This window comes from Barbus barbus (assembly GCF_936440315.1).
Source record: "Barbus barbus genome assembly, chromosome: 9".
Taxonomy (NCBI): Eukaryota; Metazoa; Chordata; class Actinopteri; order Cypriniformes; family Cyprinidae; genus Barbus; species Barbus barbus.
This window is the reverse complement of record NC_136737.1, coordinates 7,656,975-7,681,857: the sequence shown is the minus strand read 5'-3', so window position 1 is coordinate 7,681,857 and position 24,883 is coordinate 7,656,975. Positions and strand designations below refer to the sequence as shown.

At 35.1% G+C, this 24,883-nt stretch overlaps 4 protein-coding genes across 6 annotated transcripts in view; 3 read left to right on the top strand and 1 right to left on the bottom strand.

Moving 5' to 3' along the window:
- The window catches only part of LOC306875011 (uncharacterized protein), a 991,916-nt gene that overhangs the window by 802,193 nt on the left and 164,840 nt on the right, over positions 1-24,883 (top strand). The window lies entirely within an intron of this gene.
- The window catches only part of LOC306875017 (cell adhesion molecule CEACAM3-like), an 82,474-nt gene that overhangs the window by 29,370 nt on the left and 28,221 nt on the right, over positions 1-24,883 (top strand). The window lies entirely within an intron of this gene.
- Positions 1,006-24,628, top strand: LOC306874560 (uncharacterized protein; the record flags this gene model as incomplete). Its single annotated transcript, XM_079424701.1, has 6 exons — positions 1,006-1,343; positions 3,954-4,271; positions 22,857-23,006; positions 23,878-23,988; positions 24,167-24,192; positions 24,572-24,628. The coding sequence occupies exons 1-6, from the start codon at positions 1,304-1,306 to the stop codon at positions 24,626-24,628; spliced, it is 702 nt and encodes a 233-aa protein (XP_079280827.1). The 5' UTR covers positions 1,006-1,303.
- On the bottom strand, positions 10,148-15,000 carry LOC306875084 (SLAM family member 9-like). 2 transcript variants are annotated; one of them, XM_079425484.1, is made up of 5 exons: positions 13,651-15,000; positions 13,207-13,509; positions 13,002-13,121; positions 12,272-12,331; positions 10,148-11,123 (listed from the first exon to the last, which is right to left on the bottom strand). In XM_079425484.1, the coding sequence occupies exons 1-5, from the start codon at positions 13,934-13,936 to the stop codon at positions 11,116-11,118; spliced, it is 777 nt and encodes a 258-aa protein (XP_079281610.1). In that variant the 5' UTR covers positions 13,937-15,000; the 3' UTR covers positions 10,148-11,115. The 2 variants fall into 2 exon arrangements, with proteins under 2 accessions (XP_079281610.1, XP_079281609.1); XM_079425483.1 differs by having other exon boundaries at positions 10,507-11,123; positions 12,264-12,331.

The window sequence follows — 24,883 nt, the reverse complement described above, 5'->3', positions numbered from 1 at the left end:
TCTGAAATTGCCTGATGATTGATCAGTATACACTGCAGACAGCTATAATAAGACTTAAATGGGTGCAGATTCTTCTTCAGCTTTAATTAGTGTATTGCACATGTGAGGTCAGACAGAGAAGATGTATTAATGGAAGTGTTTTAATCTTAATACAAATTGAAGGAGGCTGGAATAATGGTGTATTTTTGTTGGGTGCAAGCAGATGTTGGGGTATCTGGTAATGAAGTTGCTGATAAACTAGCTAAAAAAGCACTAGGCAAGATGGAGGTGGATGTTAAAGTACCTATGGGGAAAAAGTCGATTTTAAAGAAAAAGTTAATGAATAAATGGCAAATTAGATGGGATAATAGTAGCACAGGGAGATGGTTTTATAGTATTATGCAGACGGTAGGGAGGATAAATTGTCAGGGAAGAAATAGGAAAGAAGAGGTGTGGCTGTGTAGATTAAGACTGGGACATACAGGGTTGAAATCAACACTGGCACTTATGGGTTTACATGAAAATGGGTTATGTGATGTATGTGGTGTATCTGAAAATGTATATCATGTGCTTTTTAGGCGTGGTAAATATAGTGTATATCGTGATATGTTATTTAGTCACTTTGGGGAGAAAAGAATTACACATGAAGATATTTTCTGAAAAGGTTTAATATAGACAGGTATACAAAGCACCAATTATTTATATATATATATATATATATATATATATATATGTATGTGACTCAGGTTTAGGATATAGATTATAATATGTGTGGATGGGAGTACTGTACCTAATCTGGGGCATGAAGAGCTAATTGTGAGTGTTAGAGGAGCTGAACACGCAGCTCTAGCATTGAGCATCTGAGTACCCAATAGATTGGAGAGAGTATGAAACATCCACAATATATATTATATTTCCCCATACCCTCCTCCCCCAATCCTTCCCCTTCTCAAATTTCGGGCTCATCGCCTATGTAAATGTATTTGATATCCAGTACAGTAGGTGGCGGTAGTCGCCATTAAACAAGAAGATGAAGAAGAAGATGCAGGAGTTGATTCAAAAGCGGCCCTCAGTCTCAGACAATCGACGTAGGCTTTAATTAGACAGATTTGCGAGCTGTTTTTCATTTGGTGGACAGCGAGTTCTCACCGAGAACAGTCATACAGTCTCATAATATCGAAGACTTTCGGCAAAATACCAATGAAAGATCCGAATTTAAGAAGTGCTGTTTTTTACGCACATTTGGCGAACGCTTTCACTTTTTCTTTTTCATATTTATTCGATAAATTCTGCGTTAGTCTTCAGAATAAAAGTGGTGAAGAAGATGCTTGCTTTTTTGGTAGGATACCTATTTCTAGTGCATGGTAAGACGTTTATGATAATCTCGTACGATCACCGATTAAAACGGCTAACTTGACTTTTTTTCTCAGTTTTGGATGAGCAAATTGCATCAAAATGTCTTAATACTTCACATTATAGGTTTTGTCATTTGTTTATTTCTACACTACTTATTACAATAATAGTTTTCATAAATAAGCACTGCTATATGATAATCTTGGACCCGTTCTTCGTACATCGCTTAATACATCTGAGATTATCTGAAAGATGCCAGATCTTCTAATCGTGATAATTTATCTCTGGCTAATTTGGTTCTTCAAACGAATTTGAAATCGGGATTAAGTTGTCTAAGATTACTTGTGTTCTCGTATTTCCCGGTGTAGTGCCGAATTCTGACCCCCGCCAGATTATTACCCCCCTAGTATTGTTAGGTTTAGGGTTAGGTGTGGGGGAGGGGTTGGGATTAGGGGTGGAGTTAGGATTAGGCAATCAGGTGGCGATTTCAACGAGGGGGGTAATAATTTGGCAGGGAGTCGAAAATAGGCACAACACCGGAAAGGGCAGATGTATCACTATCAGCAATGCAGCGATTGGCTGGCGGCAAGACATATAATTAAAAAAGGCACCGGACGAAAAAGTTGACCAATTTCTAGACTTTAAATTAATAATAATAAAGGAAACAGCCCAGCGAAAAAAACTACATAAATGGTTTAATAGTTTGATGAAATGTGCACTTTTTTTTTTTTTTTTTTGCATGATTCCCAATTGTTCACGATTTCTAATATTTGTGCAGGCTTACATTTTTATTTCAATGTTGTAATTAGCAATTCATTTAATTTTATCTTTGAAACAGATCTGTTATGTGACATCATTAAGTTTCTTAAGGGTCAAGATCAAGTTATCTGCATCTCCTGCAATCCATCAAGCCACTCAATAGTTGTCACCACTCAAATTAATGCATGGCTCAGATTAACTGTATAGTATGGTGGACGAGAGAGCTCAACGTGCTGCAAATAGAGGAAAAACACCTGCAAATTAAGAAAACAATTTCCTCAATTTGCTGCAAATGCTCACAACACAACCAAAGAAACACTGCAAATAGAAAAAAAACGCCTGCAAATTAAGAAAAAACAACTTCCTCAATTTTACAACACACACACACTTCAAATGCTCACAACAAAGAAAGTTTATTTGGTTGTGTTGTGAGCATTTGCAGCACCTGCTGTCAAATTGATGAAGATATTTTCTTGATTTGCTGGTGCTTTTTCTATTTGCGTGTGTTTTCTGAAGTTGCAGCGCGTTGAGCTCTCACGGCCACTGTAGTATAGCATGGGTGTAAGACTCCAATGCAATTATAAAGTAATTATTTTATCATGAATAAATATTTACTAGTAATATTTATAAGTAAAACTTTGTCTATAGTATTATAGACTACACAACATTGTTATATGATTTTTCTAATAATTTTTTAATTATTATTATTTTAAATTACTGTCCATGGATCAACAGTATAATTTTCTAATAAAGTAGCCATGGCTGGGACAGATTTTAAGTGTCAATTCTTCTTAAAAAGATGCAATCTAATCCTGTTTGCATGAAGAAAGCCTACTCCCAAGTAGGTTTAATCTTACAGACCTGTTGCTATGACAACAAGTCCAGGATGAGCTTTGAAGAACCAAGCAATCCAAGATCAAGTGAAATTGTCAACAATCAAATTCCGCTAACTGAGTTAGCGACGTATGAAGAACGGACCCCTTGTCTAGTGCTCTGAATGTTTTTAGCATGGTTTTGTGAAAGGTTACTACTACACTATACTGAAGGAAATGGCATAGCCTTCTTCATGGCCAGCGTTTGCATATTTGGCATATTTCATTCTATAAGCTATTGTTCTACAGATACATGTACTAGTGATATTATGCTACTGTTTTTGATAGCAATGATGGTAGCACTTTATTTTACAGGCATATTACTCATGTACATACTATGTACTTATAATCATAGATATATGTACGTAGATGCCTCATTAGCGACTGTTTCTATGGGCTGCGATACGTAAGCCATCTGCCATTTTTGGAACAGTCTGCGAACCTTTGAGCAAGTAGACTGTTCCAAGATGGCGGCAATGTCAATGTACCTGGAGTGGTCTAATAGGGCATCTATACATATCTATGCTTATAATAGTAGTTACAGTAACTTGGTAATAACTAAGTACTAAACCTGAACCTGACCCTAAACCTACCCCCTACCCCATGTAGTTACCTTATATTACGGTACTGTCTTAGGTAGGTACACTAAGTACATGTAAGTGCATGTACTGTAAAATAAAGTACAACTGCATTGATTAATACAGTTTCTTACAGTTAATATCATCATGATTTTGTCTTGCTGAATGTGGCCATGATTATAAAAAAAAAATAAGTTAGTGGTTTTCTAGGACAAGTTGAGTGAATTAACTATCTTGTTTAGGTTGTGACAACTTGATAAACTGAAATTTGAATGCAGACATAAGTACTCATTTTATTTATGGTCTGCAGAATAAAAACACACACACAAACATTTTCACACCACTTTTTATGTATATTTTTGTACCACTGCCCCATATGTGACTTATAATTAACTGTTCATTTTTTCTTCAGGTGTGTCTGGTGATGATGGTGATGATACAGATGAAGTGTCAGTGATGGAGGGAGATTCAGTCATTCTACACACTGATGTTGACACGAACAAACAAGATCGAATGACATGGTATTTTCATAACATTCGTATAGCTCAAATCAATGGAGATCAGAATAAGATCTGTACAGATGTTCAGTGTCCCCAGAGATTCAGAGACAAACTGAATCTGACAGACAGATCTCTTATGATCACAAACATCAACACCACAGATGCTGGAGTTTATAAAGTAGAGATCACCAGCCGTAACATCGCAAAGACCTTCAGTGTTAAAGTCCACGGTGAGTCATTTAGTGTTTTAAAGCAAGGTTATGTATGTTTAAGTCACATTAATGTGTTTGTTTATCATACCAGTGACATGTTCTTGTGCAATCGTAATATAAATTTTATTGGTCACAAATGCTGCTTTAAAAACACATTGGCAGTTCAAGTGGAGTTGTCAGATTCAGTTAACATCATTAAGAATATGATACTGTACATCAAGTACAATAAGATTGCAAACCAGGTTTTATTTTAGCGAGCTGTTAGTTTTAGTTGATGATGAGCTGCAATTTTCTGTTCTGGCGGAGATGACATTCTCTCACCCAACCATTACCTTTTATTGTCATCTGTTTAATTGATGATTTGGTTCAAAATAAGTCTGTAAAATGTCTTTGAGTGAAAAAAAATGAATAAATGTTGTTTTTCAGACAACAGATAATCAAAAAAGAATGTGTGATCACAATGTTAGTTGTTGTTTTTTTTTTCATTCATTCATTTTTTTTTTTTTTTTAAATCAAAAAGATCAATCATTCTCCTATTTGTTTGCATTTCAGGTGTCCCTGCTGCTGAAAGAGATGAAATGAAGATAAAACTAGTGAAGGAGGGAGAATCTGTCGCTTTAAATCCTGGTGTAATAAAAACTGATGCGATCACATGGTATTTTAATGACACTCGTATAGCTGAAATCAAGGCCATTAATAACTATACAGATATTCATTGTGTTGCTGATAAGAAATTCAGAGACCGACTGCATCTGGATAATCAGACTGGATCTCTGACCATCACAAACATCAGGACCACAGACTCTGGAGATTATAAACTACAGATCAACAGCAGCAGAATCTGCACCATAAGGACATACAGTGTTGCTGTCATTAGTAAGTATTATTTAGTCAATCTACTGAATGCCTAATTCATTGCATTTCCTTTTCAGTTATTCATTTACTTGAATGACTATTTCTTTTGAATATAGTTTAATGCTTTTATTTTAAATGAATTCATTGTTCTGTATAATTTTGTTTTCTTAGGTATAATTTTGTATTATTTACTGTATTGTTAACAGTTTGAACTCTGCTTTTAAATTGTCTTCCTTTTGTTTCTGGATTTTAAAAAATCACCTCTGGGTTGTCACGAGCAGAGGTGGGTAGAGTACCCAAAATTTGTACTCAAGTAAAAGTACTTCTAGAAATATTTACTCAAGTAAAAGTAAAAGTAATCGTCTGAATAGTTACTTGAGTAAGAGTAAAAAAGTACCGGATAAAAAAACTACTCAAGTAGTTAGTTACTAGTTACTTTGGATCATATAGGTACTGAATATAGTCTATTTTTATTTAGATATATAGATTACATTTATGTAATGTGTATGTGTACACACACACTGCCGTTCAATACATATATATATATATATATATATATATATATATATTTATTTTTTTTATGTAATTTATTTCAGTGATGCAAATCAGAATTTTCATCAGCCTTTACCCCAGTCTTCAGAGTCACATAATCCTTCAGAAATCATGTTGATTTATTATCAGTGCTGCTCTTTTTAGCTTTCTATTCATCAAAGAATACTGAACAAAATGTCACAGGTTCCAAAAAATATTAAGCAGCAAAACTGTTTCCAACACTGGTAATAAATCGATATATTATAATGATTTCTGAAGGATCGTATGACTCCGAAAACTGGAGTAACAGCTGATGAAAATTCTGATTTGCATCACTGAATTAAATTATATTTTAAAGTAAATTAATTATGTATTATCCTATAACCTCTGTCACTGAAACCTCTGAAAATGCCTCACATGACTGCTCTGAACATAACGAAACAAATGCATATTGACGGATATTCTGTTCTGCAAAATGTAAACAAATGTAGCCTATATGTTTGCAAGCGTAAATATTGTAAAAATATGAATATTAATTGTGTCTAGAACAGGCCGCTGCGCAGAGCTAACGCGGTTCCGCGGGTGTTCATTTCATACTCTGTGACAGCTTATTTAATGTATAAATTATACATTGTATTTAATGTAAGGTACATGTACAACAAACTGGTGATGTCATAGTGGTATCGTGGCCTATACCTGTGGAACAGTAGACAGCACACGCGGTGTTCATCTAATAAAGATCGTCATATAGCTCTAGCAAACAAGCCTTTGCAGATTTGCTTTCAACTGACTGTAGATCCAAAGCCACGTCTTCAGCGCTCTTGATGATGTTCTTAAACTCTCTGTTATCTGAGTGAGAACCGCTTCAGAGACTCAGCGCGTGCGGCAGTGAACTGAATGAATCATTCAAACTGATTCACGAACCGATTCACTGGTTTGCCAACTGGTTTGATAAAGCCTTTAAACAGAATCGACTCAAAAGAATGAATCATTCGCGAATGGGCATCGTTCATTGCCCAGAGAAAAGTAGACGGCGCGTTTGGAATAAACTTAAGCATTTTTAACTTGTATTGCATTGATACACACACAGTAAAAGTACAGTTTTTTCTCTAAAAATATACTTGAGTAAGAGTAAAAGTACCCATTTTAAAATATACTCTAAAAGTATTAGTTACCCAAAAAATGTACTCAAGTAAATGTAACGAAGTAAATGTAACTCGTTACTACCCACCTCTGGTCACGAGTAATTTTGTTGTTACACAATGACAATAGAGTGCTTGAACTAGAAAGTTCCTCAAGTACCCAACAGATGGCAACATTTATCAAGTTAAACTTACTATCATACAACTGTTGACCAAAATAGAAATGTGTAAATATCAGACAAAAATTTTGTTTAAGCTGATTATCAGTCCCTGATTAAATATTAATAACTGTCTGTCTTCATCTGTTTCAGATTCAGAACTGTCTTCAGCTGCTGTAGCAAGAACACATTATGGTGCAGTTGTTGTTCTGCTGTTTGTTGCTGCTGCTGTTTATATGATTTATTCTCACAAGCATCAGGAATTAGGAAATGTGAGTATTACATACAGATGGTTTAACAGGATTGAAAATAAGAGATTTATTGTGTAAAAATAGTTTGATAAATGTTAACCTATAAACAGTTGTGTACAATTGTTTCATGACACTTTAATGAATAGAAAGTCCAAAAGAACAGCATTTAGCGCAAATAAAAATATTTTCTTAAATTTAAAATGTCTTTTCTGTCACTTCTGATTAATGCATGCATTGCTGAATAAAAGCATTAATTTCTTAATTTTGTTTCCAAAAAAAAAAAAAAAAATACTTACAAACTTTTGAATGTAGTGTGTATTTCAGATAAATGCTCTTCTTTCTATTCATTAAATAATCATGAAAAGTTGAGCACAACTGTTTTCAACAATAATAATAATAATAATAATAAATATTTATTGAGCAGCAAATCCTAATGGGATGTCTACTAATCAGACTGATGCTACTAGTGAGATGTCAGTGTAGCATGCTTTTTTTCAAAGAAAGCAATAAAGGGTTGATGGGGAAAAAAGACAAATGCATCAGTAAAACACTGATCACTCATAGAAATAGTGTCATGATACCAATAGGGATTCACCTTGAAATCTTGCCGACACTATTATTAACACTACTTGCATGGCACTGCAAGATTACTTTAAACTGATCTTTTCTGCAGGAATCTTTGAGAAATGAAAAAAAAGAAACCGAATTGTGAGTAAACTCGCAATTTCTTTTTTAAACTTTTTAAAGTTGATCGTTTAGATGCCTTAGAAATGTGCATCAAATATGATATAGGGTTAATAACTGCAAGGTGGATAGAAACGGAATTCTTCGGAATGTACGGAATGGAATGTTTCATGTTACGGACTGCCAAATAAGCGTTTTACTAATGTTAAGCATGTTAAGTATCTTAAGGGTTTTTTTTATTCATTCAAGGTAAAGCTCAATACCTGACACAGTTTCTGTAATCTGTTATTCTGTTTTCTCCATCTGTCTCTTTCAGTTTCATTTATGAAGCATGTTCCTGTAACCGGCTTCGCTTCGCTTTGAGTGGGATTCAAACTGCAGTCTCCGGCGTGAGAGGCCGGTGCTCTAATAATGAGGATAATTCAGTCTTTTCCAGATCAGGGGAGTGAGTTTTACATGCAACAGCGCTTACTGGCCTACGACAGTAGAGCCCTGCAGGGGCCTCAAATTTATGCCCTAGCCCGGCCCTGGCCTGAGACGCTCAGGCCCTAGCCCGGCCCACGTCCGACAGCTTATCAGAATTACCGACCCGAGCCCGTCTTTTTTTCCCCTTCTCCTAAAACAGTTTATACTACTGTTTTGGCTATTAAAATAGTTCAGTTTTGTGTGTAATGACAAAATTATTATTTAGTTTTTTTATTAAGTTAATTTAGAAAAACGTTTGGAGCATTTTTGTTCGTTAAATAGCCTATAAGTTTTTTTTTTTTAAAGTAACGACCAATGGCCAGCGGCATGAGCTGATCATATATGTTTGATAAATTTAGCCTTCTCATATCACGACTTGCCTAAAATAAAATCTATAGATATACTAAAACAGTTCAAGCATATAACAATGTTTAAACGTTAAACCTGTGCTATGATAATAATGTGCGCAGCGCGCTCTGCTGGACATGGAGGCACCTGCACAAACACTTGCATTGTTTTCAGTGGAAACAAATTAAAATGGCCTACGCTGTCTTTTTTTTTTATTTTTATTTTTTTATATATAAAGGTAAGAGTAATACATCATTCGGACCTGTAAAGGGTCTACTTGTATTTGTGTGCACTCACAACACCAACAAAAGGTAGTTCTTTTATAAAACAAAGAAAACAAACACGATGCGCTTTCTGCCGTCTTGAAGAGGAGCGCTTCACAAAAATTAACCGAAGCTGAGCGAATAGGCCTACATGCCTCACAGACATGATAAATATATCTATAGAAAGCTTTAAATTATCACTTAACGAAATAAAAAAATTGAAAACAAAAACTCTTTTATTATAGTCTTAATCATAATCAATAAAGATGCATTTCTCTCTAAAGGTGCGTCTAATGAGGAGACGGCGAGTCAGGATCAGTACCTTCATTCTTGCGACACGGACTCAGAAATCATTAGTTTACTAGTAAATAATTCAAATATCTCCTTACTATTTCCCGCAGACACATTCATGGTTATGTTTTCTGGGGTTTTGCAGCAAGCTTTAGCCTATTGCATGCATTTGAACGCAGAACTATTCATCTGCGCTGAAGTCACTTGCGCACCTGCTGCTGCGGGACACTAAACACTATCGAGCTGCTCTCAGTCGTGGCACGGTCTTGTGTTGTTTCCACCAGCGCGGCAATTTTTTCATCACTAATCGATGGATGTTTACAATATAAAAATAAGGAGAAACCCAAAACAGGCCCGAGACCCGGCCCGAGTCTGAACTATGAGTGAAAATTGGCCCGAAGCCCGGCCCTAGAGGCGTAAAAATGTCGGGGCCCGTTGGGCCCGGGCCGAAATGCAGGGCTCTATACGACCGTTAAGGTCACTGCACACCGAGTACGAAATTTTCGTCCGAAATATTTGCACGTTAAAAAATAAATACGACCTCATGTTGTGTCAATCACGTTTGTATACTGCCTCCAAAACTTTTGTCCGTCAAAAAGAAATTCGGATCAAGTTCGATTTTCTGCGTTTCCGCATCTGTAGCATGCATTTTGATAGGAAAGGATGGGGAATACGAAAAAAACTGAAAAACTCCAAGTGGGCTCGGTAATGGAACTACTTCTTCCTGAAGGGATGATTTCAGTTTGTTTATTTCTTCAGAGGAGCTTGATGATGAGTCACTAATTTGAACGTGTGATTCTGATCTGTTGCCAAAAGGAATCTATATGTTAAATTTGTATTCTTTTCATTAAACATAAAAGGTCAGCGGTGTCATTGATTTTTTTTTTGATTTTTTTTTATTTTGTTCAGTTTTAATATAGAATGATTAGTCACATGACATTATGACTCGGTCATTGTTGATGAAGACGAACTTGGACAAACTCATAAAGGTAATCTGCTGGACCAGCCACTGTAGCGGATTATGTTCTGTGTTTATGTCAGACATGGAACATTTACAGCCAAATGTGGTTTCATTTACATGTAACCAAATCAAACACAAATTTAAAAATATACACTGCTTAATTGTCAATTTTCAGTAGGATTTACTACATATAAATCCACACCACAAGTGTGAAATGTTTCTTTACCCGGGGTATCAAAAGTATTGTATTTTCATATTTCACAGTAATATTGATGAACTTGAGAACTTTTTTTTTTTTTTTTTTGGTCAGACATTACCATTGAAATACTGATGAGATCACAATGCCTTTGTGTAGAGAAGAAGTCAAAGCTGTGAGCAACATGTAGGAAAGGAAATAATAGACTTCAACCACATGCTACTGACAGGCAGCTTTCACACATAAGACACTCACAAACTAACTAACTAACATTAACCACAAACCTGCTCATGCAAAAGCTGTTCATTGATCAGATCAAAGCACATTTCTGTACAGATGCAAATAAATTATTAAACGACCAGAGCATGGTAATTTATGCTTGGCATTAATCCCATCCACTTGCACATACACACACACACACACATACACACTCACAGAGCGGAGTGGTTACAAGTCCAAGTCTCTATGCAATAGGCCACAACTTCCCTCATGTCAACTTTTAGAGTCCAACTTGAAAATAATTCAATGGGCCATCGGATGTAGATGATTCTTTAAAAGTTCTTGAAGTTTTATGAGACCATTAATCCATCCTCAAGCACTTTAAACCCGTCAAAATGATCCTGCAAGATGTGATTTCCCCTTGGCTGTGTATAGAAAGGGCTAAAGTTGGGTCATCTTCGCATGGTGATAGTTCCATACTCAATGTGGTCCTCCTCTTTAATTTTCTGTAAAAATGCATAATACAATTTTTTTTTTAAAGGTGACAAGTTCACCCTGAATATATGGACTGAGATTCAATGTGATTAGCATTGTTATTTAGGGGAAAAAGCAAAGAAACAAAAAATTCTCCCTCATACGGCCAAAGTAACATGAAGCAGCTTGAGGAAACACTGTCAAACATCATATTCTGTATCAGTGGTTCTCAACTGATTTTGCGCTAACACATTTGACAGTGACATGAAGGTGCTGAATTTAGGATGGGAACGCGCGGAACGACTGAGGATTGGTGAACGACACTCCGTTTATTCCGAATCTTCATTTAGAATTCAAAGTTTGAATCGAAGCTGCCTCACGTGGCTGTATTGCGCATCAGAGTCCAACAGCATCGCGTGGCGTCGGTTGAAAGCACTATTTTGATAGATATTGTGGCTTTTGTACGTGAGTAGATTTGTTGGAGGCTTATATTTCTGATGTTTGAGTTTTTGTGTGGTTATCAAAGTGAAGCTTGTGCTTATTTGTGGGTTACTATTACAACTTGTGTGTTGGTTCTGCTATAACTTTGCTAGCGACAGTATATGGTAACAACTCTTATTTTGTCAAAACATACGTGATATAGTTACAGTATAATGATAAAATAATATTAAATATCTATTGAGCATACCATTAGTAATATTAATAATAAAAGCCTTAAAATTGTATTTAGCTTCCTAGCATTCTCTAATGCTAGCTTGTAATCTGTAGTTAGCTAGTAGTTTAAGTTTAACAAAACATTATCTTCTAGTCTACAAACTATTGTTTAATGTTTTCTTCAAACTTTAGAGATCACAGACTCTTTCAGTGTTACAGTTGCTTAATATCACATGCTAAAATGTAATCTGTGATGTGAAATATCAAAGTAACATGATCTGATTATTATTTATTTGAAAATGCAACATTTTTAGGTTGACTTCCTGCTTTGAAAATGAGAATGTATTTTTTGACTCTTACGTTCAACCAACTGAACAATTTCAGTGCAATAATCAACATAATTTGATATTGTGTGTGTGATGTATGTGATAAATCAATATACAGACAAAACACCAGCACACAGATCTACATCTGATGTGCTGAAATGATATGGAGAGACGCAATATAAATGATTTTACCAATTTACTTTTGTTTCTTTTGCAGAACGTTGGCTCAGCATAAGTGATCTCTTCTTCAGGAGTCTCAACTGTTTGAACAATAAAAGATATGTTAAAACAACAAAACTCAATCTGTTTCTTCAAAACATGTTTTATTTTCAAGACTGTCAAAGCATTAGTGTACACATTTAATTAATTGTTAAAGGCTGCATTAAAAATGGCATTAACAAATTTAGTTTTGATGTTATAATACACACACACACACACACACACGTTGGGTTTCCATGTTTTATAGACATTTCATAGACGTAATGTAATCTGCATTCTTTGTATGGTGAAATTTAAACAGTATTGAAGCTCAACAAGCCATTGTTCATATAAAGATGTTAATTTGAGCAGCATCTTTACATTTATAACATCTTGTTCACAAATTCGAGAAAGCCTTTTATTGTTATTTAAATTAATCTAGAGTGTAATTTCTGTGTTTTTATTTCCAGTGTTTTGATGCAGCTTGAGAAATGTATAATTGTATGTGTGTGTGTGTGTGTGTGTGTGTGTGTGTGTGAGCGAGAGAGAGAGTAAAAGAGAGCACGGTCCAGTTTCTTGTAATCTGATATGGTGTTTAGCAATTTCTGTGGATTACACTCATATCTGTTGTCTATTTATTTAAAAAAGAAACTAGAGGGCATTAATTACAAAAATTATGCAAATTAATTAATGGCAATTAGTTGCTGGTTAAAAGTAGTAGGTAACACTTGCCTTCTTGGTTTGTTTTTCTTTGTTTCCTGTAGATCCAGAGGATCCCAATTACAACGACAATCAACAAAGATCCAGCAGCAGAAATCAGCAGGATCAGAGACACAGAGCCTTCTGAAGACCCTGAAGGAAAGTGTGTTGTGGTGATGAAGAGAAACATTAATGTAAGTAAATGTGTACATGAACACTATTATCAGTGCTGCCGTACCTGCACATGTGTGACAGAGTTGAGTGATGTCCAGATGTTGAGTCTGGTTGCTGATGGGATTGTTGAGCACACAGCTGTAGGTGTTTTTATCCTGATATTCCACCTCCAGAGGTAGAGAGAGACTGATGCTGAGATCAGACACACTGATGCTGGACAATAAACTGTTTCCTTTGTACCAGGAGAGAGTCACATGACCCACATTCACCGCTGAACACAACAATGAACAATTCTGCTGAGATGATGATGAAGATGATGATGAACATGATGAAGAGTTACTGCTGATGACAGGAACAGGTAGATGAGCTGGAAACATGACAGAATAAAGAAAAATATGGATAAATCTAAACAAAAATATTTACTACATTTTTATTCTGAAACATTTTAGTATGTAAATAATTAATAAAATTAAATATTTGAAGGATAGGACAGATAATCTCTACTCACCATAAACAGAAATATTGAATGTTTTTGAAGACCGTTTAGCTGCAATTATCTTTCCTTCATAAAGTCCAGCATGTTCAGTTGTGATGTTTGTGATGGTCAGAGATCCAGTTGTATTGTCCAGCTCCAGTCTGTTTCTGAATCTCCCATCATTACATGTGAAGACGATTCCAGAGGCTCTGTTTATTTGAGCTATCAGAGGGTTTTTAGCTCCAAAATTCCACATTATTTCATCATTTTCATGTATTTCGGTAGCATCAGTGTGTAGAGTAACAGAATCTCCCTCCATCACTGACAACAACTGTGTTTCAGTAGTCTCTGCACCAAACACATCTGATGAACATGAACGTAGATGTATTAACTCATGGTTTACAAAGACTGAAATCAGTTTGTAACATTTAAATGTGAACTGAATAACACGCAGCAACAGGGACACGACACTAAATGAAACATGATTAAAAGGCAGATGTGTGAATCAAATTAGATAATTAATGTGTTTTAAAATGATCTGCTGTACAGCAAAATAAATGTGAAGTTATATGATAAATTAATTACAGCTTGAAAGAGCAAGTTTAAATATGCTCAATATTTTTATCTAAAAGTTTTATTTTAGTTGTTGAATTTCCATGACGTTTGTAGAAGTATTACAATTACTTTTTAGAAATTGCTGGGGAGAATTTGCTTGAAATCATTGAAGAATCCTTGAAATGTAGATTTCTAAAACAAGAGATTTTTAACACAGTAGATAAAGATCTAGTTTTAAAAGATAGCAGTAGCTTATTACTCTAAAATGGAAATAAATTACTTAAAAATATTTATAACTTACCAATTAGATGCCAGCAGCACAAACAGAAGAAAACAAACACATGAAACATTTTCAGCTGTTCAGTGAGAAGTCTGATCTAATAAGATACCTGCTGACAGCACATTAGAAATGTGAATCATATGTGTGAATCCTCCCCTAACAGAGGTTGACCCTCCAAATACACACACGCTCTGTATACTATATATTATGTACAGTCTTATTAAAACTTTAACTGTTTTAACTGGGGAAGATATTTACTTTTGTCATTTAAGATTGATAGTTTTTGAAAGGTAGCTGCCCGACTATGCCATATATTTACAAGTAGAAGAATACTGTGAATATTAGATGTGAACTACATTCATACAGTCTACCTTTAGTGATTTTAAAATAGTTGTTTGTATTTATTCAGCTCTCAATTTTAGTTTTTGGAAAAAGTACAGAGTTGAAATTGTGCATCTCACGGTACCAGTTTACTGAAGTTATCAGAAAGTTGAGACAAACTGAAACCTGCTGCGGTGGGCTTTCAGAAACGTGGTTTGATCTGTTGGGTGGACAAAAAAAAATAGTTTTGTGTAGGTGTTCTTGCATGTGTGTTTAGTTTTTAGGTGAAAGACTTGTTCCTGTCTTGCTGCTATGAGCAGCTTTATAAGATCCTTTAGTCTATTGAAACACTAAACCACAATGAGAAACTGTTTTTGACACAGAGGGAGAAAAGCAATAGCACACGACAACCATATTTAACACACAGTTAATTATGTATTTAAAAAAAAAAAAACTTTCACATTCTAAAGTTTGCACTCAGTCACCACTGCTTTACAGATGCATTTTTTTGTCAACAGCTCTCCTTATGCATTTTACATTTTATTATATAATAATTAAAAGCTGTATCTATATGAGAAGTGTTGACAAACTCTGCAATATTTTCATGCTGCGCTGCAACTAGTGATGGGTATTATGATTTTAATACAATATTTTCAATAAATAATTTTGCAGTGAATTTGTAAAAGCTGTTATATGCATGTTTTGGCCTGAGTTTTTAATGCATTTACACAGTTTTGACCAGCAGGCATCACTAGCACGTGGCGTTTCCAGTGCTCCAAAATAGTGAATCATTTTGTTTGTTTGTTTCTGCCATCACTTGGTGCAGCAGTAAAATAAGAAAATTAAACCTCTGTTTTCTTCTGGGAACGCAAAAGTTGGAGGTAGGCAAAATGTTGGGTACTGACAGTAGTGATGGGAGAATAATTATTTTTTTTTTTTACTTTTAATCATTTGAACCAGTTGTTGCAAAATGATTTGCATGCAGGTGACACCTGCTGGTCAAAACTGTGTAAACTCAGGCCAAAACATTAATAAAGCAGCTTATTTTTATATTTTAATTTAGCAATTTTATAAAACTGATCCGAGATCAAAAAACAAGGCCTTCCAGACTCGGTCCCGGAGGTCCTGGAGAGTTTAGCTTCAACCCCAATTAAACATACCAGCTAATCAAGCTCTTATAGGCATACTAGAAACTTCCAGGCAGGTGTGTTGAGGCAAAACGAAACATTTTGAAACAGGATGTAACATAGCCTCGTTCACTCAAATCACGTGACTTTGGCAGCTTGACACTCGCTACAAACCACTGGTTTGAAGCAAATGATTCCCAAAGGTTTTGAATCTTCATGAAGTAGTGCTTCGAAAGCGCCTGTCATTAGGCCTAACTGTATGGAAAAAAGTTGCACTGAATGTGAATGGACACCATGTCTACACTGGATGTGACAAAGAGACCGTTGCAAATCCATCTGTCCTTTGTGTCAGAAGTTGTGTAAGTTTGATATAGAACGGAACAAAAGTTTACTATTGTGGATTTGTTATGTCGCACCACATCCAGTGTGGACAGAAACACTGATTATAATGGGTTCTGTTGTCTTGTTGTCATCTCTGTCAGCTTCGCATGCAATGACAGACAATTATCACATTTAATTTTATTTTATTTTGCATTATGAATTCTAATATTGCCAACAGGAAAAATGCATAAAATTAGTCAGTGTTATGATGCTGTTTTAGCTGCTGTTCCTTGACACAATGACTGCTAATTTAATAAAATTGAAGCATAACATTATTAGTCTTTGAAAGGAGCCTTTAAAAGGTAAATAAATGTATTCAAACTGCCTTGAACTCAGGTTGTTGCTCAACAAAGCCACCAGTTCTTGAGTGGTTACTCTGTGAGAACAGCAGCATCTGGTAATGCTATTCGTAGATTCGTGATTTTCTGCTTAGATACAGTATGTGGTTTTTATGTGATTTGCCAAAATGTCCAGCAAACCACAGTATGTATGTGCGTGTTAATCACTATGCAGTGCGGTTTACATCCAATTAAATTTCCTAAAAAGAATAAAACAAGAACAGTAAATTATAAAATAGCACAGTAAAGGGTTAAAGTTTAATAATTAAAGTTAGTTATACAGTATGTCCATATGATAAACTGAAAGTTTGAACCACAAAATGAAAACAAAATTTCATACATCAAAATAACACCAAAAAATGTGATACAAGAGACAAAACACAACAGGAACATCCTATCAGAGAATAAATGTGAACAAAACCAAAATATGCGAGTTATCGTCCTGTATTTAACATCAATTTCAGCAGATACAGAATTTGATTATTTTTCAGGGGCGACATTTTCTTACTCAGCATCCTTCTTTGATTTCTGCAAGGAAAAATACAATCTTCTGATGCCGCAGTTTAGAAACTAATGATAGAAATTTGCTTCAAATTCACTCAGAGTGCAAATTAATTGCTGACCAATTCCACTATATTGAGCAGAACCATAGGTTCTTTTATAATTTATTTAACTGAAGATTTATCTAAATGATTATTTCACAGAGTAGGACTGTAGCATCAACACAGAAGCTCAAGAATAGCAGAATGACTTCACAGCCCGCGTGCTCATTCAAGTCATATACATCACATGACCTTTTAAATAGCTGAATGAGCAAACAGATGCACAGTTACAAAATGTAAATGTATTAATGACAACAATAACAGTAAATATACTTAATGTTTATAGGTTAAAAACATGCTTAAGAACTCTCCTTTTGATCCTCTCCCAGAGGGATGACTGATAGACAGCCCATGTCTGATTCATATTCATAATCAGACTAACTAACTTCAACACAGTCATGAATGATCTTACCGTTTTTCGTGCTGAATCAGTTTTGTCTTCCTCCTGGGTCTGAGCTGCATTAACAATACAGACTGTTAAAACGGCAATACTTGCAGTCTTATAACTTATATCAGATTGAAATTAATTAATGGTTGCTAATATTTTTTAGTTAATAATTAAATTTTTTTACCTGTTTTTCTACATTTCCTGCAGATGCAGCACATCACGACTGCAGCTACAATCAACAGAGATCCAGCAGAAATCAGCAGAATGTTAAACAAGGCTAGGCGCTGAGCTGTAATATCAAAAAGAGACAAATATGACTGAGGGATCTCAAAGATGGTTTATTTTTCAGTGTATCAGTTCACAAAATAATCTCTACGATTCACCACTAGGCTATCATACCTGTACAGAGTTTGCTGATGTGTTGAGTCTGGTTTATGATGGGATTGTTGAGCACACAGCTGTAGGTGTTTTTATCCCGATATTCCACCTCCAGAGGTAGAGAGAGACTGATGCTGAGATCAGACACACATTTAACCTATCCAAAGGGAGCAGGGGGAGCAGTTGGGGGTTTGGTGCCTTGCTCAAGGGCACCTCAGTCGTGGTATTGAGGGTGGAGAGAGCGCTCAATAAATGGCTGCCCACTGCTCCCGGTGTGTGTTCACGGTGTGTGTGTGTGTTCACTGCTGTGTGTGCGTATGGGTTAAATGTAGAGCACGAATTCCGAGTATGGGTCACCATACTTGGCCATATGTCACGTCACTTTCTTTCAATTATTAGAGCAGACAGTGAACTACTGAAGAAAATGTTTCACGGGTTTGTTTTACTCTGCTTGTGCTGTCTGACTGGTAAGTTATAAAAGTTATTTAATTTCTTTCAATAATAAGACCATCTGCTGAAAACACTCAAGCTGTTCGTCTGCTTTATGAATCTTCCCAAAGCAGAGTTTGGTCCTAATACTCTGTCTGTGTTGGAGTCTATAGTTACATATAAATATGGCTCTTATTAAGACATTTAATTGTTCATAATTGTTGAAAACATGCAGTTTTTTGTCAACATTGATGGTTTTTAAATGGAACTACTCACTGTTAAATATGTAACAGTAGAAGAGTATAATATTGTGTGAAATTTATACCAATAATAGTCATCTATCTAAATTGAATACTAAATAAGCCTATGGCTTTTAAAATGTTTCATAATCATTAAATTGTTGTGAGTTGCAAAACAAAAAGCTTAAAATTGGTAGTCTGACTGTGGTGTGTCTGCAGTGTTTGACATTTAAACTCTTGGTGGACAAATAGTTCGTATGAGATTGGCCATTTGTTTAATATGTGTTTGTTTCTTAGCTGAAGGGCTTCTTCCTGTCCTGCTGTTTGTTATGATCCTAACAGTCTGACTTCCTCTCTATATAAAACTGCTTTGCCATGAAAGTACTGAATCAATCGTTCAAAACTGATGTATGAAACAGTTAAAGGTGAGAGGGGTTTTAAACTTGTAACAGGGTTATAGTTGTAACTGGGTCAGATTTGGTTTGTGGTATGCGTAGTGTTTGCCACAGATGGCATGACCACACCTGAACATCTGAGTTCATGGTAATATATAGCCTATATATGCCTTCGGATTACAAGTCCGACTCTCTAACCCAGGGATCCTCAAATCTGGCTTGCAAGATCCACTTTCCTGTAGAGTTTAGCTCTAACCCTACTCAAACACACCTGAGCATGCTACTCAATGTCTTCAGGATCATTAGAAAATCACAGGTGAGTTTGATCAGGGTTGGAGCTAAACGCCTGCTCTAACAATTAGGCCACAACTGCCCCCATTATTTTGTGTGTGTGTGTGTGTGTGTTTGTATAAATATATTGAACCCGCGACCTTTGGGTTACAAGTCTGATTCTCTAACCATTAGGCCACAACTGCCCCATTACAGTGTGTCTGTAGTCTAGGTACCAGCAGGGGGGGGAGTGAATGCACAGTGCTCTCTTCCACCCTCACTACTATGACCCTTGAGCAAGGCACCAAACCCATACTACTCCCCTGGCGCTGCAGTAAAAAATGGCTGCCCACTGCCCCAGTGTGTATATGTGTTTGTTCACTATACACTGCTGTGTGTGTGTGCACCTGGATGGGTGAATGAGATATATATACTGTCAAACCAAAAATTATTCAGACACCAGATATAATTTTTGATATTTGTTTACTAGTGGGTGCAGGACACTATAGTTAATTTATGTAAGTGAGGATAGCAAAATAAAGTAAAGTGTGACATATTATACCCCAAAATTCTTCATACAGTGGACTACCAGTAAAACTGATCAAATATTTGGGACCAAATTTGATTAGACACTTTGACCTGAGCAGGTTTTTTTGCAAAATCTTTCTATCAAAGTTATCTGACATTATCAAGATGAATTTGTTCAGACACAGCTTAACTCTGAGTTCGTCATATCATTTTTTTAAACTATAGCAAATAAACTGTGATAATGTGAGAAATGTTGAAGGTGTCTGAATAAATTTTGGTTTGACTAATTCATTTATGATCAAGATGAATTTGCTCTGACAGTTTACATTTTTTGTCGTATTTCATCACCATTTTCTAAACAACTATTGAATAAACTGTGATAATGTGAGAAATGTTGAAGGTGAAAATAAATTTTGGTTTATTGCACAAAAATGGAGTTAAGCACAAAGAAACAAGAACACGATTTTCTTAAAATGAAAAGGATGTTAAAGATGTATGTGTATTTATTTGACAGAAAGTGCAATTAGAGCAAATGTGACTGACTCATAACAACCAGAATCTGTGAGTTTGTTAAAAAAAAAAAAAAAAAAATCTTTGAGTGTGTTATTAGAAATAACAGAACTAAGGTAATATTGAATAATTTCTTTATAAATTACACAAGGGTCAACCCCTGCAAAAACACATTGTAAATATAACATTAAAAACTCAAGAGAGAATAGCCTACTGTAAATCTACTCTCCACAACACCAACAATTGTAAAAAAAAAAATATTTGTGAGCATGTAAGAAGACCATTTGAAGTGCTGGTCCTTACAGATACATATTCTTGATTTTATTTTATTTTTCCCCCACAAGAGGGTGGATATTTCTTTTTTATCTGCTGAGGTACTGGTGAGCTGCCCCCAAGTGGTCAGCTAATGTGAATTACTTCGGATGACTCTTTTATTTTTTTCTTCTAGTTTTATTTTTCTGTAGAGCTGGTTTGATAGTGTCCCCCTAACTAATTGTTTTCTCACTTTTGAAGCTTCTTTTTCAACATTGCATTGAATCTATAAACCATTAAAATATGCTATGTAAAACCTTAAGGTGTTTTATTTTATATGGGAATATTCTCTGTAAAACAACTTTGAAATTATATGTATTGTTATAAAATGCTATCTAAATAAATTTAAGCACTTCTCTTTAGGTTTATACATTAATAAATAGTAATATATATATATAATATTTTAATCTCCCTCAACGTCAATGCACTCCTTCCCAGTAGGTGGCGGAATATCAACTAAAGCTGGTTTGCCAACCGCCTTTACATTTGAAAGAAGACGAAGAAAACGACGCGCGAAATTTGAACGTTTGAATTTTTCAAATGTATCATTATTATTATTCTGTAAAAGGAATGAAGCTTGCGGTGTTCTTGTTTGTACTGTATGGTAAGACATTTTATGTTTTATTCTCTGTTGTCAGCTAAAAACGAATGGTTTATCCAAAGCGACACTTTATATTCACTCTGAGGGGCGATGCTTTACAGTCAGTATACTGTATGAAATATATTTTAAAATACTAAATAATTACATAAATGTTGAAATCTATTAAATCGTTATATAAACTGATCAGAGTATAATATAACGTTAATTCGAGACGCTTTGAATAAAAACTTCTGCCAAATAAATAATATAAATTAATATATAAAACCAAACGTCTTCAAAGTAGTAGGCCTACTCAAAATAAAACCAATTTTTGTAATTAATAGTACTTTTCTTAAGTGTTTTATGAACTATATTTATTTATAATATTCATATTGAGAAATATTTGTGAATTTATAAAAAATAGCGCAGGTTACTGATGCTCAAATTCATTGTTAAATCAGTTATGAATCATGATATTATGTTAATATTAAGTTGTTCAAGATCATCCATGAGACTCGTGTGTGTTTGCAGATGATTTAAAGTGTAGCTAAATCAATGATGAACTCATGATGTTTGTTTTCATGTATTAATGTAATAAATGCCGCCATGTCTCTAATCTTCAGGATCTGTAGTAAAACATGTCTCTTGCTGCAGTATTCATTCACACCAAGAGAGAAATATAAATACTACTGTAACTATATTTGAGACCACACCACTGAAGATAACTGTCTGTTTATTAAAAGTAATGAAGAGCAGTGGATGTAGGAGACCTGCTGCTGCTTAGGTTTCGCAAAGACACCAAAGAAAACATGTTTTGAGGAAGACTATGATCTTCAAAGACGAGAGGACAAGTTTCATTCATTCTTCTGAATGAGTCAGTTTCAGTTTGTGTTAATGGTCTGTTTTATTGTTGTATAACAACAGTTTGTTACACATTAATACGTTTATATACCGGTTTGAAGATTTATTAACTGTGACATCCCTATTTCATTATACTTTCCTGCTGAATAATTTTGTTTGGTTTATAATGAACTCATTTCTTCTCCAGGTGTTTTCAGTGTTGGGACTGATGGACTGTCAGCATTCGTGATGGATGGAGATTCAGTCACTCTAAACACTAATGTTGAAACAAAACAACAAGAAGATATAAAATGGTATTTTAAAGACACTAGAATAGCTCAAATCACACGAGATCTCAGTTTTATCTGTACAGATGTTCAGTGTAATGAAGGTACTGAGAGATTCAGAGACAGACTGAAGCTAGACAATCAGACTGGATCTCTGACCATCATGAAAATCACAAACACAGACTCTGGAGATTACGAATTAAAGATCATCAGCATCAGAATCAGCAGTGAAAAGACACTCAGTGTTATTGTTCATAGTGAGTCATTTAATACATTTATCCATTTAAAAGATGACATATTTAATGATGAAATTTCAGTTTGATTTAAAACTTTTTTTCTCCTATCTAATGAGAATTTGATGTAAAATACGTTTATAAAATGTGCACAAAACAGAGATACATGTTGCTTTTTAAATAGCATGAATATCCATAAATATTCTTCCAGTCAGCTGTTGGTTTGTGTTTCAGATGTTCCTGCAGCTGAAAGAGATGAAATGAAGAGAAAGTCAGTAAAGGAGGGAGAATCTGTCACTTTAGATCCTGGTGTAATGAAAAACCCAAATTATTTGATGACGTGGCATTTTAATGACCTCTGCATCGCTGAAATCAATGAAGAACCCAGAAAGATCTGTACAGATGTTCAGAGGAAAGATGGCGACGAGAGATTCAGAGACAGACTGAAGCTGGATCATCAGACTGGATCTCTGACCATCATGAACATCAGAGACACAGACTCTGGAGTTTATGAGCTAAAGATTATCAGCAGCAGTTTCAGCATCATTAGGAGCTTCAGTGTTACCGTCACTGGTGCGTGTCATTTAGTTTAGTTCCCTCAAGCAAATTTTAAATAGTTCAAGGTTTTTTTTTTTTTTTCAATTGTGTTTGAAAAAGTGAGCTTTGATCAAAATGGAGAGGAACATTTCTGGAATTCTTTGAAAAGTTTATTAAAGTTTCCAAAATTGAATGAATGTTTCTGAAATTAACTGGAAATTTCCACTTGTTTGCAACAACCCTTATATATATATATATATATATATATGTTTTTTTGTATAAACTATAATTGAGATCATCACCTTCATGTCAAGTGACACAACGGAGTCATGCTCTTCACAAGACTAATGTTAACATTAAAATGAGTCTGTTTTTCTAACAGCTGATGATGTGATGCTGTTTAAAACCCACCAGATCCCATCATTTATGACACTGGTCTCAAACTCAGTTCCTGGAGGGCCACAGCTCTGCACAGTTTAGCTCCAACCCTAATCAAACACCTGATTCAGCTAATCAAGGTCTTCAGGATCACTAAACTTCCAAGCAGGTGTGATTTTGGAGCTAAACTCTGCAGAGCTGTGGCGCTCCAGGACTTGAGTTTGAGACCACTGGTTTATGAGTTAAATATCAGCTGATGACTAAAGCAGGAAAAGTGTAAATACTTGAAAAACACATTGATAAAAATAATTGCTCTTTACTAATAATGACTGTTTCTCTTTATCTGTTTCAGATTCAGGTCTTTCTTCAGCTGCTGTATTAGGAATATGTGCCGCTGCTGTTGGTGTCCTGCTGCTGCTGGCTATAGCTCTTTATTTACTGTACCGTCTAGTAGTAAGGAAAGGTGAGTATTACATTTAGCGATGGGAAGTCTGATTCTTTTAACTAGTTACTAGCCAGCTCTGATTACACATAAAACTGAATTATCAAGAGGGAAATTGTGTGTAAAGAATTTTTAAAGATTACTCTAATTAACCAAAGTAATGTGTGTTTAATTGAGTTTGTTATTGTTGTTTAAACAGACACCAGGACACAACACAATGATCAGGTAAGATACTATGAGCACTGAGTCTGTTTGTCTACAAACAAAAATCAGAATTAGATCTGCAAGTTGGCATCATGTTTGTGTGTTTTATGTGGTTTGACTCAGAAATCATTAATAATAACTGACATGAGGAGAGCACTATACTCACTGTTTTACATTTTAATAAACAATGATGTGGATTCATTTTATATTATTACAATAGTTTATTTAATTATATTATTATCAGAATTGTATTTAATATTTTATTTTAAAAAAAGTGTAAGGGTGCCAATATTTTTGACCACAACTGATATTACAGTGTAATTGCACTTCCTGTTTTTGTGAAGGTGAATCCTTTGTCCTTTTATTTTTTTTAACCTACTGTGAATCTGTTTTCTTTCAGGCGAATGGTGTTAATGATTTGTCACCTAATCAGAGTGACTCTCCACTGATGCTCTAGAGACGAACACTACCAATGACTTGTCCCTTAATCACATTGAGATTGTTTGGGGACATTCACTTACAGCTGCTAGCACTGACTGTTTACATGCTTGTATGTCGCCCAGATGGGTGCACAGCTGCAACAGAAAAGAGCATGTACACAAATGTGCTCTTTTCCAAGACCACTGGAAGTCAAACAACAGGTATTCAGGTTTAGTCTGTACTACTGATGCTGTAAGTGTTGTTTAATTGATATTGATAAGATCAACCATCT

Coding starts and splice junctions, on each gene's coding strand:
- LOC306875084 (XM_079425483.1), bottom strand. CDS start 13,936: ATGGAGGGAGATTCTGTTACTCTACACACTGATGCTACCGAAATACAT. Junction 13,510..13,650: donor ATTCAATATTTCTGTTTATG/GTGAGTAGAGAT, acceptor TCATGTTTCCAG/CTCATCTACCTGTTCCTGTC. Junction 13,122..13,206: donor ACTCTGTCACACATGTGCAG/GTACGGCAGCAC, acceptor ACTTTCCTTCAG/GGTCTTCAGAAGGCTCTGTG.